General features: G+C 42.7%; 1 protein-coding gene across 1 annotated transcript in view; it reads right to left on the bottom strand.

Annotated features, from left to right (window-relative positions):
- Positions 1 to 11,822, bottom strand: part of SNTB1 (syntrophin beta 1) — a gene marked incomplete at its 3' end in the record, with an annotated part of 321,501 nt that overhangs the window by 44,309 nt on the left and 265,370 nt on the right. The window contains exon 4 of the mRNA XM_007943433.2: positions 2,837 to 2,976. Coding sequence (XP_007941624.1) covers positions 2,837 to 2,976 — 140 coding nt within the window. The remainder of the gene's footprint in view (positions 1 to 2,836; positions 2,977 to 11,822) is intronic.

Raw genomic sequence — 11,822 nt, 5'->3', positions numbered from 1 at the left:
GAAAAAGGGGAAGACCCTCATCGAGATGGATTGACACAGTGGCTGCAATGATGGGCTCAAGTATAGCAAGGATTGTAAGGCTGGTACAGGACCTGGTAGTGTTTCATTCTGTTGTACACAGGGTCGCTATGAGTCAGAGCCAACTTGACGGCACCTAACAACAACAACAACATCATGGAGCTAGTGGTTACCATATTGGGCAGCACAGCTCACAAATTCCTTGTAGGATCAGATCGAGGCCAAGACTTTGCTTAAAACTACACCCTTCCTTGACTTCTTTCCCTTCCAACTTCTTCCCTTACCCCCTTCCAGTTTTCTCCTGGGAGCACTTGGTAAACGACTCACTTCCAGACTTCACTACCTCTTCCCTTAGTTTCTCTCTCTTAGATTGATTCTGTGATTCAAGCACTATCTTGAATTCTCTTGTTTTATTGAATGTTGAATTCCATTCACCACAGATAATTCTCTAACTCAGAGCTGAGATGACCTGGCAGGGGTGCAAGATGATTCAAGCATCAGTTGGAAGATTGGACCAGATGACCATTAAATTCCATTCTAATCCTAAGAGGAGCTGTACCAAATTTCTCTCAGAGTTTGCCCTGCATCACTCAATAGTTCATTCAATAGACATTGTAGGCCCTGACATTGTCAGATACTATACTAAGGAGAAGGAGTTCTGGTGGTGTAGTAGGTAAGGCATTTGGCTGCTAAGCAGAAGGTCGTGGTTCAAACCCACCAGCTGCTCTGTGGGAGGAAGACAAGGCAATCTAAAGATTACAGTCTTGGAAACCCAATGGGGGTTGCTGTGAGTCAGAACTGACTTGATGGCAGTGGTTTTTATGCCAAGGAAACCACAAATACAGGTAAAGAAACAGGCATAGAAGGAATGAAAGTTGGGCCCATTGCCATAAAGCATACAGAGAAAGAGTTGTCTTCTGCCTGGTCTAAAAATGATTAGCTACTGGATGGCAAGAGTCAGATCTGCTTTGCTTTTGTCCCCAGCAAGCAGTCCTTTGGCAGAGGAGGCAAGTACAGGTATGTCATGCTTAATGAGCGTTCAGGCAACATCTGGCAGCATATATGTCTGTGGTCCCTGAAGGTTATAATAAAGTTCAGAAATCCTGGTAGAACAGAGACACGGAAGATGTACTTTGCTAAGTAATGAGATTCAGAAATCCGATCTGTCTCTCACTAGCTCTCTGGGTCCCAGGACCTGGGAGGCAGGGGGAGGGTCCTATCATCCATCCAAAGCTGTCTGTTCTATTGCACTTGCCTCAGGTCAGGGACCCCACAATGGCCCCCAGAGGCACCAAGGGGGATACCCTGCTGAGGCCACTGCCCCATTTGGCCTGGCCTCCCTGCACACATGACAGCCTGGGCCCAAGGCCTCAGGTTCTCTGCCAGTGGTGGCGGCTGCTGAGTCTGGTGCAGGCTGCAGTGGTGTGGGAGAAGCAGCAGCAAAGGTGGCTGACAGGACTGGCGTGTGCACCATGGCAAGCAGGTGAGGGCAGGTGCGGCTCTTGGAGGTAAGGAGGCGACCACGCAGGATTGGAAGCAGCAGAGCCAAAGTCTTCACCTACCCTCATGGTGCTGTGGTGGTAGCATGAGTCCCAGCACTGGTGACCATCCTGCATACCTCTCTCTCATATATAATATGCTTTGTCCAATGTCCAAACCACATACTACCCTATTTCACAGAATGTATTGTGGATGTTGAGTGACACAAAACCACTGCCATTGAGTCAATTCCAACTCATAGCAACCTTACAGGACAGAGTAGAACTTCCCCATAGGGTTTCTAAGGCTGGATAGCTTTATGGATATCTTTATTAATATCTTTATGGAAGTAGATTGGCTCATCTTTCTCTTGTGGAGCAGCTGGTGGGTTCTAACCACTGACCTTTGTTGGCAGCCAACCCCTGCACCACGAGAACTCTTTCATACCTCTTTACAATGCATTAAAACCACACTTCACATGAACAGTAAATGTGCTCTGAAGGTCCTAAAATCCAGACAGATGCTGGCAGTCCCAGTACCATTACACAACTGAAGAAGAACTTGTTATGGATTTCTTGTGTTGAACAAGCCTTAAAATGTACTAGTGGAACATTCTCATGTCACATTCTTCATCTTTGAGCCACAAGTGAAGGTCTTTGTTTAATGAATCTCCTTGGACTTCATGAGTACATATACATATGCCCACTCTGTCTCAAAGGGGTTGCCATGGAGACTCAGGAAGGTGGCTAGAAGGGACCATCTCAGAGACATCACTATTCCTTGATGAGGAGGAGCATTTTGTTCTTTTGTTTCTGTTGTCTCATGTTTGACCCTAAATCATATAAATTAATGTATCTAGCTAAAAATGTGTCACTATATTCTTGGGGATGAAGACACTGGTGGTTTAGCAAGAATTCTTGCCTTCCATAGAGGAGACCCAGGTTCAATTCCCAGTTGATGCACCTCATCCACAGCCACCACCTGCTGGCCAGTGAAGGCATGTGTGCCATTATGATGCTGAACAGGTATCAGACAGACTAGGAACAAAGGCCTGGTGATCTACTTTTCCTGAAGATCAGCCTATGGATCACTATGGTCTGATCTGCAACTGATCATGGGGATGTTACATGCCCAGGCAGTGCTTCTTTCTGTTATGTGCGGAGTGACCATAAGTTGAAGGCCAACTCAACACCAGCTAAGAACAACAACGATATGTTTGAGGAGCTCTCAGCTCCTGCTGCAACGATAAGCAATAATACAGTGAGTTGAAATATTTGTAATTGCTTCAAAGAGTATCAGACTGTAAACAAGCCATACCCCAATATAAGACCATTGCTACCTGGTGGCAAGAAGGGGGTATGTGTGAACTGGGCTGAACCAGGCCTCCTTCCTCCGGGGCATGCTGTCATAAATTAAAAGGTCCTTCTCCGTCAGCACAACCATAACTGGCTTCCACTGCTTCTCATTCTCCCCCGGCACCTGGAACAGAAAACAGGAACTGTCAAACAACAGCCTGAGAAAAGCGTGGCTGGAAAGCAGAAGTTGGCATCCTCCAACCACAAGATCCAACAATAGGATGACACGTCTTCTGTGCAGCTTGCAAGATATGGGCAGAAGCAAATGATGGTCCCATGATCCTTGATCCTTGTAAATCTGCTGTCTCAAGGGCCCTGGGACATACTGTCAGTGCAGACAAGAAGCTGCCCAGCTGCCAAACAGCTGTCACTGTGTCTCACCTGCCACTCGGTGCTGAAATCTTTAGTTTATAGAGGGAGGCAAATGCTTGGGAGAGTAGTCTCCCCAATGGTTCTCCGGTAGAGTGTGATTTTTTAAAAATGAAAAGGTAAGGTTTGAAAGCTTTTGAATAAATATTCAAAGGCTCTGAAAAATGTATGAATGAGACAAAGGTCTATCTGAGCAGGTATGAGACATTACCACCCCTTCCCTAGTGTCTCTCTCTCTTAGATTGTTTCTGTGATTCAGCCACTCTCTTGAAATTTCTCTTCTTCTATTGAATGTTGAGCTCCTCTCACTATGGATAATTCTCTAACTTGGCAGGGACGAGAGAAGGTCCAAGCTTCACTTGGGCGATTGGACCAGATGACCGTTAATGTGCATTGTAGGTCATATCTTAGCTCATAAGCTTTCTCTCTGACCAGGCTTAATCCTTCCCAAACTCTCCAAATGTTCTTTGTAGATGAAAATGCCCTCCCTCCAATATGAACCCTGGGTCCTAAATCTTTATGCTCACTTTGGAACAATTCAGTGCCTTCGCCTTATTACTCAAAGCATGGACCATGTTCCAGGAACATCTGTATCCCACCTGGGGGCATGCTAGAATGCAGCATATCAGGTCCCCCGCAGGCCTATTCAATCAGAACTTGCATTTTAACAAGATCTTCAGGTGACTGATCCCTGTGCCCATTAAAGATTAAGAAGTGCTGCTCTGGATGAGGCTACGATTGTCTTTGACACTGACAAACAGCTCAGCAATGATGCAGCCTTCTCATAGCAAGCCACTGCCAAACTCTATTCAGAAATAACAAGTTAATAACATGTTAAAGAAATGATAAAGCTAATGAATGTCTTCCTTCTCTATTCTTATTACCACGTTTTCTCAAGTGCGACAATGAAATCTGTACTGAGGTGGAAGCAGGTGTGAATGGCTTTTGTTTGAAGCCAGTATTAATGATCAGGATATGAGAAATGAGGGATCATCAATAAGAATACGTGCGGGACAGTGTGAGGGTTGAGTTTCATAGGTTGTATGTTGAGACAACTGAGTCTGAATCCCAGCTCTGCCACTTACTGTCTGTGTGACTTTGGGCAGGAATCATTCTCTGTGCTTCGGTTTCCTCGCTGATAAGGATGGCAACCCTGCTGACTCTGGACCTCACTAAACTCACTGCCGTCGAATCAGATCCGACTCGTAGCGACCTCTCCTTGGGTTTCCGAGGTGGTATCTCTATGGAAGTAGATTGCCCAACCTTCCTTCTGAGGAGCGGCTGGTGGGTTTAAACCAGCAGCCTTCTGGTTAGCAGTCAAATGCCTTAGGCACTACACCACCAGAGCTCCCGACTCTGGACCTAGAATGCCTAGAATACCTGAAATCCAACCCCAGCTCCACAACTTACTGTGTCTCAGTGTCTTTATCTATAAAATGGGAAAATAATAGTACCTATAACAGAAGGTGTTACAAGGATTAAATGAACTAATATTTATAAAGTGTTTCAAAGAGTGAAAAGTCAGCATCATGTATGTGGCTTGTACGGAGCACTTCCCTTGTAATGCTGCAGTGAGGATTAAGCAAGACAGCGCATGCCGTGTGCTTAGCAAGTACCTGGCAGATGGTAAAGCCTGTGGTAAAACCTGGATGTGAAAACTGTAGCAGACCGGCTGATTTTTAAATGTGCAAAAGATTATCTTTTAGAAATGGCAACAATACAACAGGGCAATGACTTTCCTTAAGGGGAAAATTTTTAATGATAAAAATATACATAACACAACATTTGCCAATTCAGCATTTTTCACATATACAATCTATTGACACTAATCACATCAATCTTATGCAATGATCCCAAATATTCTTTTAAGAAAAAATTTAAAGCCAGCCAAGAATATCCTCAGTGCTGACAATTTCAATACATTTTGCTTCCATCTTTTGGAAAGCTCTCTCAGGAAAAACTTACTATACAAAGATGACCCTTATTTTTTAATGCCCCTGCAATAATTCCAAATAATCACTCCCTTTCTAGAAGGAAGAAACTCACTACAAAGCTATTTAGACTAGAATGTGAATGACTGCCTAGTTTATTCCTCCCCTAGGGGGAGAAAATCTAGCTTATTAGATTTCTATTGCTTTTATAAGATTTTTCTCTAACAGCAGCTTCAAGAGATCAGAATGGATTGTTAGAGGAGCCAATGTGCCTGAATTTACAAGGTGAATCTGCTGTGGTCTCAAGGCATAGTGTTTGGGGGTTTGGAATAAATTTTCCCCAGCCTTTACGTTAGTAAATTACTTTTTCAGCTCATTAAATAGCACTGAAAAAGCTACAAATGATCCTCCCAAAGTGACTCTGTGACTTACCTAGTAAGATCTGATCCATTAACTTTGACTGGAACAAGTCATTTAAATGTGAATATGACTAAGCATCATTCTTCAAAAACAATATTAAGTCCGCAAAAGAAATCTCGACAATAAAGACTAAAGTAAAATACAGAACTCTGCTGGTTCACACACAAACTCACACACATGGCAAGTGGCATATGTAAGACTAAGCTTTTCCAAAGCCCTATAATACTCTGCAATATATATTAGGGTCCAGTGTTGTGTGAATATATTAACTCTGCTGTGAGGCCACCATTCCTATGTGCAGAACGGCTATTTTCTTACTGTCTGAATGCTTGAGGGTAGAAGTGCCCATGAGGGCAAAACTTTCCAAGGAGAAAATTTTCATGGTGAAGAACAGGGATTTTAAATCATTTCAAAGCCTTTTTGATTGTTCAAGGAACAATTTTCCTCAGGATCAAGCATCTGTGTTACTGTTCTAGTGAGAACTTCCATTATAAATCCCAGTTTCCTGGAACCCAAAGATATCCATGTGTTAATACAATGGTTCTGGGAATGTGTCTACATTTCATTAAATATGACGTCTGAAACAGATGTGATGACTTTCACCTCAATCCCAGTTTCCTGCCATTGGACGCTAGAACTGTCAGTTTCTTAAGAATGAATCATGTTTCCAGTGAAGAAGGCAAAGGAAACAGATAAATAAACATTCAATTCTAAAATTATTCTGAAGCATGGCTTTGATGAGCTGAACCCTGTTAAGAGGAAGGCAAACACCGATTTCTACTCAGCTTTCCTGGAAAAACATTTCATCAAATGCCTTTTATGACCAGTGGGACATGTATGGGGCCCTTCCATCTTTTGCCTCTTGTGTCTTGGGATACTAGTACTAGTACTTGTAGTGTGCTGGCATCTGGCGAGGACACACATAACCGTTTGTAACTGTAGAAACATTGGGCGGTGCCATCACGGGGTCTAGAGGGTATTGAATGAGGGGGTGCAGCCCAGAGGTGGCAATCTGTGAAACTTCTGTCTTTTTCACTTGTGTGCTGGGAGGTCAGCCTGGTAAATATGTACAGTTTCCTGTGTGTCACTTGGAAGCTGTGTTTTGGTGATGATGTAATTTTCAAGTAAAGAACTTAGTTTCAGGCACAAAACACGCAAATCACACAAATCTTTACGCAAATCATGGGAGCCTTCCGCTTTGCTTGCCAGCTGCTCCCCCGCCCCTCAGGCATTTTCATAATTCATGCTATGCTAATTTTTGCTTATAACACCATGTAACAAGGAGGGCAGATGTTACCACTTTCCTTTTGGCTTGCTTTCACTAGGAAGCTTACTGTGGGCCTGGAAATTGAAAGACTAGGGTGACCCTCCTTTCTTGTGAAGAACAAGCCAGGAGTCAGAATGACCTATACCCCCCACTTGTTGGAAAGCATTTACCTGTCAAGGGAACTAGAAGGTGAAAAAGAGAATTACTAAGAAGAAGGAGACTCACACAAGAATTATGTGCCACCACTGCAGGGTGCCTTTATGTGTTACCGTATGTTTCCAAAAGTTTCATGCAATAAAATACATTAAACCAAAAAAACCAAACTCACTGTGGTGGAGCTGGTCCTGACTCATAGGGACCCCTCCTCAGGTTTCCAAGACAGTATCTCTAGGGAAATAGATTGCCTAGCCTTCCTTCCCAGGAGCGAAAGGTGGGTTTGAAGCACCAGCGTTCTGGTTAGCAGTCAAATGCTTTAGGCACTACACCACCAGAGCTTCTAAGAACAAATGCCTCATCCTCAGAGTCTTGAGGGATATCTGTCTCCCACAAAATAGTTATTACCTACCAAAATTTTAACATGACTCAATTATTCGGCATGCATCCTCTTACTCAAAATACTCATATGAACACACTCTAACAAACATACAGTACTTCAGTCATAAAAGAGTTCAACACAGAATACAGTGAATGAATCCCCATATTCATTTCTACAAAGGGTGGAGGAAAAGGCTTATAAAATGGGAAGGAGAATTTAAAACCTATAGTAGCGTGTCTTAAAACCTTGCACGCAGCCATCTAAGGTGCAACTACTGACCTCTCCTCATCCGGAGCAAAGAAGAGTGAAGAAAATCAAGGATGCATGGAATCAATTAGTCCAAGTAGACTAGTGGACAGAACCTCAGCCTACCTGACCGAAGACCCAAAAAACTGCATGGTACCCAGCTACTACTGCCAATCGCTTGGAAAAAGATCAAATTTGGAGATCCTGGAGAGAGTGGAATGTGGAAAAAAAAAAAATTAAAATCATAAAAAAGACCAGTTTTACTGGTCTGTTAGTAACTGGTGAAACCCCTAGGACTATAGCCCCTATTCACCCTTTAGGCCTGGAGTTGAACTCACTCCGGTAGCTTAACTTTCAGCCAAACAATAGACAGGCCTACAAGGTGAAAAACTACACCAGAAGGGAGGTGCACTCCTTAGAATAATCAACCATGAGAGATCAGAAGGGCAGCATTTGAGCAGGGAGGACGCTCAGAAGGCAGGAATGCATAAGCAAGAAGGACACGGGGAAAGGTTAACAAGGAGAAAGAGGGAAGAGAGCTGTTACATTGTGAGAATTGCAATCAATGTCATGAAACAAAATGTGTATGAACTGATGAATGGAAAATGAATTTACTCTGTAAACTTTTGTCCCAATCACAATAAAAAAGTAAAAAAATGAAATAAAACTAATAGTTGTAGGAAGTTGTAGGAAGTAAGAATTGTAGAATGGGATTCATTGAATCCTGTATTTGAGATGGATCTCATAAATCATGTAGGTTTAATTGCTTTCAATTAAGAATGCTGAAAGTACCATGGACTGCTAAAAGAATTAACAGATCTGTCCTGGAGGAAGTGCAGCCAGAATGCTCCTTGGAAGCAAGAATGGCCAGACTTTGTCTCACCTATTTTGGTCATGTTGTCAGAAGGGCCCATTCCCTGGAGAAGGATGTCATGCTTAGTAGGGTGGAGGGTCGACGAAAGAGGGGGAGGCCTTCAACGAGATGGATTGACATGGTGGCTGCGATGATGGGCTCAAGTATAGCAGGGATTGTGGGGCTGGCGCGGAATCGGGCAGTGTTTCGTTCTGCTGTGCATGGGGTCGCTGTGAGTTGGAAACGACTCAACGGCACTTAACAACAACAACAACAACAATTGCTTTCACACTTTTAAATCCACTGCACCTTCTGTCCCAGTTCATTGGAAGTCAAAAAGCAACATGAAGATGATGGAAGCACCGTTTTTCTGAGGTCGCATCCTTGTTGGGAGGCCACTCCCCAGTTACTTTTTCTCTTTATGCTACAGCCCCCACTCTTCCTCATAGGTTCTTAGTGTTCTAAGGAACACAGTTTGGAAACATCTGGTATCTTGACTCCTCTAAAGTACCTATAGTTTGTAGATTACTTTCAACACACTGTTGCACTGAAACTTTTCAAAACCTGTAGGTATTTCCAAAGAGAAGAATATTACTGGTGTTTAGGCAGAGTCGTTGTAAAGATTACAATGAGTCAATACACAGATCTTAGAAATGTGTTTTGCCTATAGCAAGCAAGCTTTAAAAAATTAGTATTTAATGATTAAATTAATAGGCTATTCTCCCTATCACATTAAGGCAGTATAAGTGAATATCAAATTAAAGAGCTGAGTGAACTTGGACAAGTGTTATTTGCCTTTGCTGGGTCTAAATTTCCTCCTTTGCCAAATGGAACTAAATTATTGCTAACAGGAGCATTCACTAAGACAATAGATACAAAGCACCTGCAAACACGGCGGCTGATAGCTGCCACTGAGTCAGCAGTCTAGTCGGTCCCTGACTCACGTGACTCTGTGCACAACAGAAAGATGCAGCTCAGTGGTGCGTTGGACCCTTGTGAGCCACACGTTTTCCTCACTGATGTTCAGAAGAAGATCACTAGGCCTTTCTTAGTCTGGATGCACCACTGAAACCCGGTCAGCATCACAGCCACAAGGAAACCCCACTGACAGATGGGTGGTGGCTTTGCATCAGATGGGAATTGAACCCAGGTCTCCTTCATGGAAGGTGAAAATTCTAGCACTGTCCCCACTCGCCATGGCGGTCATTCAAAGATGTTGAACTGCTCCCATCATATCCCTCACGGGAGACTGACTAACAGCAGAGTGAAAAAGTTCACCAAGGAAGGTCAATCACACTTTTCTTCTGGATATCACAGTTCTCTTGACAATTTTTTTAATTTAAGTTGGCTTATCTCAGCTTCTGAGGTGTTTAGAATAAAGGACAACATACGGGTGTAATAATAACTAGCATCTATCAACTTCCAAATGCTCTACAAACATTAGATAATTAATCCCTGTACCACTCTTATGGAGGAAGATAAGATCAACTCTATGTTATTCAAAGAAGAGAAGGAATAGCTTTTAAATGAGACCACAGGGAACACAAGAGCTAATAACCAAGGCCACGCACACTCCCAGCTCTGAGAGTCAGCCCTGAGCAATGCCCAAGACAAGCAATCAGGACCAGACAGGACATCTACGCTTGGAGGCAAAGGAGAATGAAAAAGAGAAGAAAGCAAAGGAGCATGGGAAAGCAGGCTAGAAAGAGAATGTGCAAAACCGGGCTCGGGGAGGTGGGGAGGTGCCAACTTATAGGACAGATCTCCCGTGTCTCACACAAATCCCAAGTTGTTTGAGACTTGGGCCACAAGTTGAATGCAGGGGTGGCTACAGTGGAAAGCAGAATGAGTGACAATCCTGTTTAAAGCGTGTTAAGATGATGGCATAAAAACCATTAAGAGAAAGTAGGGTGCAATGCATGGAATGTCAGTGATCTGACTATGGGACATTCAAAGAAGGTTGTTGTTAATTGGATTGTGTCTCTCCAAAATTTGTGGCCCAGAATGAGGAATGGACGCTGGGAAGAGACAAGCACCTTCCTCCAGAGCAGAGACACAGAGAAAGCATTCTCCCAGACCTGGTGTCCTGAATTCGGGCCTCTAGCCTCCCAGACACATTATTGTTTGTTAAACCTGTAGTTTCTCTCTTTTAACAGCACTAGATAACTAAGACAAAGGTAATCCAAGGGTGGGATTATTTTTATGCGTCAGCTCTTTCACTAACCAACAACTATACCCTCCCTTTCACTCTCTCACACTTGCTCCCCTCATCTCCCCTCCCAAAAACTCTGAAGCTAATTTTAGACATATTATCCAATAAAGCCTCAGATGCCAGGGTCATAATGGGAAGCTTCTTCAAGGTGAAAGTGCAAACAAGCGTGGTGGAGATTGGTACTTGGGTTGTAGATAAATTCGAGAACGCTCCTCCTGTGAATTTCCAGACAGAGGACAGACTGTGGGACCCTGAATAAGCCAAAGAAAAGGCACACAGATTGGAAAGGAAGACTAACACTGTCTCTATTCACAGACAACATATTTTTCTACAAATATCTATGTAGAAAATTTGATGGAATTTATCAAAAACTACTAGAAGTAATGAGTGACTTGAGCAAGTTGCAGGATACAAGATCAATGTATAAAAATCAACTGTATTTCTATATCTAGCTACCAACAGTCCGAAATTGAGAAAAAACTAAAAATAATATCCTTTGCATAAGCATAAAAATGTGAATTTCTTAGGGACAGATGTAACAAACACGATACAAGGCCTGTATACTAAAACTACAAAACATTTCTGTGAAGAATTAAAGAAGACAGAAACAAAAGGGAAGATATACTGTGTCCATGGGTTGCAAGATCAGTGTTGGTAAGGTATTAATTCTCCCCAAATTGATCTATAGATTGAATACAATCATAAAACACCCAGCAGGCTATTTGTAGAAATTGAGAAGCCAATTCTAAAATTCACATGGAAATGCAAAGAATCCACAGTGAACAAAACAACTTTGAAAAGGAAAAACAAAATTGGAGAAATAATGGTACCTGACTTCAAGTGTTATTATACAGCTACCAGACTGTGGAAGTTCAGTAATGCAGAGCGTGGTACTGGTGCAGACACATAGATCAGTGGAACCCAATAAAGAGAGCAGAAGAGAAACAGATTCCCACAGAATGGACAACTAAAGTTTGAAAAAGGGGAAAGGCAATTCAGTGGAGAAAGAATAGTTTTTTAAACTATTAAAAAATGGGCAGAAGACATGAATAGACACTTCACCAAGGAGGATATTCAAGCGGCCAACAAACATATGAAGAAATGCTCACTATCATTAGCTATTAGAGAGATGCAAAT

Source organism: Orycteropus afer, unplaced genomic scaffold, assembly GCF_000298275.1.
Source record: "Orycteropus afer afer isolate SDZICR_OR568_19922 unplaced genomic scaffold, OryAfe1.0 scaffold00106, whole genome shotgun sequence".
NCBI lineage: Eukaryota > Metazoa > Chordata > Mammalia > Tubulidentata > Orycteropodidae > Orycteropus > Orycteropus afer.
The sequence above is the reverse complement of the archived record's forward strand: the minus strand, read 5'-3'. Positions and strand labels throughout refer to the sequence as shown.